At 38.8% G+C, this 2,456-nt stretch overlaps 1 protein-coding gene across 3 annotated transcripts in view; it reads right to left on the minus strand.

Moving 5' to 3' along the window:
- Positions 1-2,456, minus strand: part of LOC104752040 (DNA-directed RNA polymerase 3, chloroplastic) — an 8,470-nt gene that overhangs the window by 2,521 nt on the left and 3,493 nt on the right. For all 3 annotated transcript variants that reach the window (XM_010474110.2, XM_010474111.2, XM_019237954.1), the window contains exons 8-14: positions 1,757-1,870; positions 1,483-1,614; positions 980-1,396; positions 686-736; positions 517-587; positions 298-382; positions 63-215 (exon numbers count right to left, since the gene is read on the minus strand). In XM_010474110.2, coding sequence (XP_010472412.2) covers positions 63-215; positions 298-382; positions 517-587; positions 686-736; positions 980-1,396; positions 1,483-1,614; positions 1,757-1,870 — 1,023 coding nt within the window. The remainder of the gene's footprint in view (positions 1-62; positions 216-297; positions 383-516; positions 588-685; positions 737-979; positions 1,397-1,482; positions 1,615-1,756; positions 1,871-2,456) is intronic.

Genomic DNA, 2,456 nt, shown 5'->3' on the forward strand with positions numbered 1-2,456 from the left:
GATTAGTTCATAACTAGAAACAAAGTAACTAGTATTTGCGAGAATGCTACTATTCTTCTTACTTTTGCAGAATAGCAAGCAGCAGCAAATAACATTCTCTCGTCAGTGATAACACCTTTCTCTTCTAATCTTCTTTTTATTTGTTCACGCGCTCCAACATAGGTGACACCATATACTGACGTCATTACCGTCTGCTTTACCAGCTTTCTGTCGACCTGAAATCAGAAGAGAACATAGCATCATTGGGAAGAACTTTTGCCGTGGCATTATGTTCAATCAAAAACCATAGAGACTCACTTGAGTGATAAGGATCTTTGCCAATGCGGCGGTTGGGTTTGACTCAGGATCCTTACTGCTGTCCTTCTTCATTATTTCATGGACTCTATCTCAGCACAAGCGAAGACGAGACGAGTGAGAAAGAGAGACAGAGAGGAAAACCATAAGAAACTACGCTTGACATGATTCCAACTCGAATAAATGAATTCACAGCCACTCCATAAAAAGCTGATATGATACCTCCGTGAAATCTCAGAATAGACATCAGCTGGTTTGTCTCCTGCAACTAGATTAACTGCCGCAGCTTCAAACTGAGAGAAGCCATATTACAAGAAGAGAACTATATGAGATTGAAAATTACGCCAAATAAGACAAAAAGCAAGATAGAAATGTTCACAAGAGAGCCTACACTATCTCTTCCTAAAGCTGCATAATGCTGTAGACCATTGCACGACCCATCCTGCACATAGAAATTATTCAAGGAAAAAGTGTTGATTAAGAATTTTAGTTAACTGAAAACGTATAGCATAGTCGATTCACAGCCCAATGGAAAGATCACATCTGGTGAAAATAATTAAAAACTTATACAACAGGGAAAATAAACAGCCTACTGAATTCCCAACCTAGAATCTTCCAGAGAAAACAAGTGTCAAGTAAACAACAAAGAGTAGAATAACTTTGGATACAAGTTTACGGTGCTTACCTGATGAATAGGCAAATGAGAAATTACTGAATAAGGTGAAGGGCTTTTCAAGGCTTGTGTCAGAATAACACATGCAGCTAAACACTGAAACGGGTCTTCAGCCTTTAACCACCATCGTTTTCCATGTATAGTATTTTCAGCTGAATCCATTATATCATCCAAATGGTTTTCCACAAAAGCCAGACGCGCATCATGTGAGAGCTTTTCAACACCACCTGCATAGAGGTTTGCTAAATGTATTTTCAGCCAATGCAAGCCTGACTTTCCAAGTGGTCGTCCTTCAGCAAACTCCAGGGTTCCACGGCAAAGATCAGAACTCAGATGATTCAGATGAGGATGCATTGGGTATGCACGTCCCCTGAAGTCAAGATTGTGAGGGTAGTAGAATCCTTCCTCGTCTTTCATTTTTCTAGCAACCTGAATTGATAATTTTTAGTCCGAATCTTTTGCTAGTTAAGTGAAGATGGAACAAATGTTGTAAGCAGCAAGAATGTATTTCTTACAGAAAGTTTGAGCTCAACATCACATCTTAGAGAATGCCTCTCTCTGTTAATCTTGTTGGCCTTTCGAACACTCCATTTCCAGGCTTGGATTTCATCTGGATCCTCAGAGGATGGTTTCTCTGGTATGGGAACCTAAATAAATAAACAAGAAAGAGAACAGAATTCATCAGACACATACCACTAAAACCTATAACTCTGTAGATAAAATTGACACTCGAAATGAAACCCTGAAAGGTTAAATAGCCGAAATCCAATAACACTTTTAGTGACTTACGTCTTCACGATTAACTAAGCCTGCGATGTTGCCTCCATCAGCCCAGAGCCTTTCCACCACATCAAGTATTTTCCTATTTACCCTCCACTTGGTGTTCCCAAGTGTATCCAATGCCTGTTCAAATTCAATTTCGGAATATAAATAGTAATGTAAAACATTACCATTTACCAGACAGCAACAACAAAGCATAATTTACAAGAGCGATAATACCAATGTACCTCAAATACTCTATGAGCAGTCTTGTAACTAATATCTCTAAGTGCATCTTGCTGCTTTTTGGATCCATGAGTACGCATGATATAGGAAGGTAAAAACAAGTAACCACCCTTGTCATATCTGAAGAAAATGTCACAGCATTTGCATACGTAAGTGCCATATAAATAATGTGTGGGCATGAGGTTCTCAATTAAAGAGCACCAATCGTACGTGTGGGGATAAAATCTAGAGCCAAAGAAGAAAGAGTTTTTCAAAGCATACCCTTTCCATCTCTTTGGTGGCACTAACATCGGAACATAAGGAATAAGCATATGCTTAGCCTGCATGAGACAATAACAATAAAACATCACCTAAAAGCTCATGAACAGAATAGCTTTAAATCAGAAAAAAAAAAACGTTTTTTAACTCACAGACTTATCCAGTCCTGCAAGGAGAAGCGAGTCACATTCAATAACTCCATATCTCCTCACCAGCTTTGACCTAC

The sequence above is a fragment of the Camelina sativa genome, chromosome 16 (assembly GCF_000633955.1).
Source record: "Camelina sativa cultivar DH55 chromosome 16, Cs, whole genome shotgun sequence".
NCBI classification, from domain to species: Eukaryota; Viridiplantae; Streptophyta; class Magnoliopsida; order Brassicales; family Brassicaceae; genus Camelina; species Camelina sativa.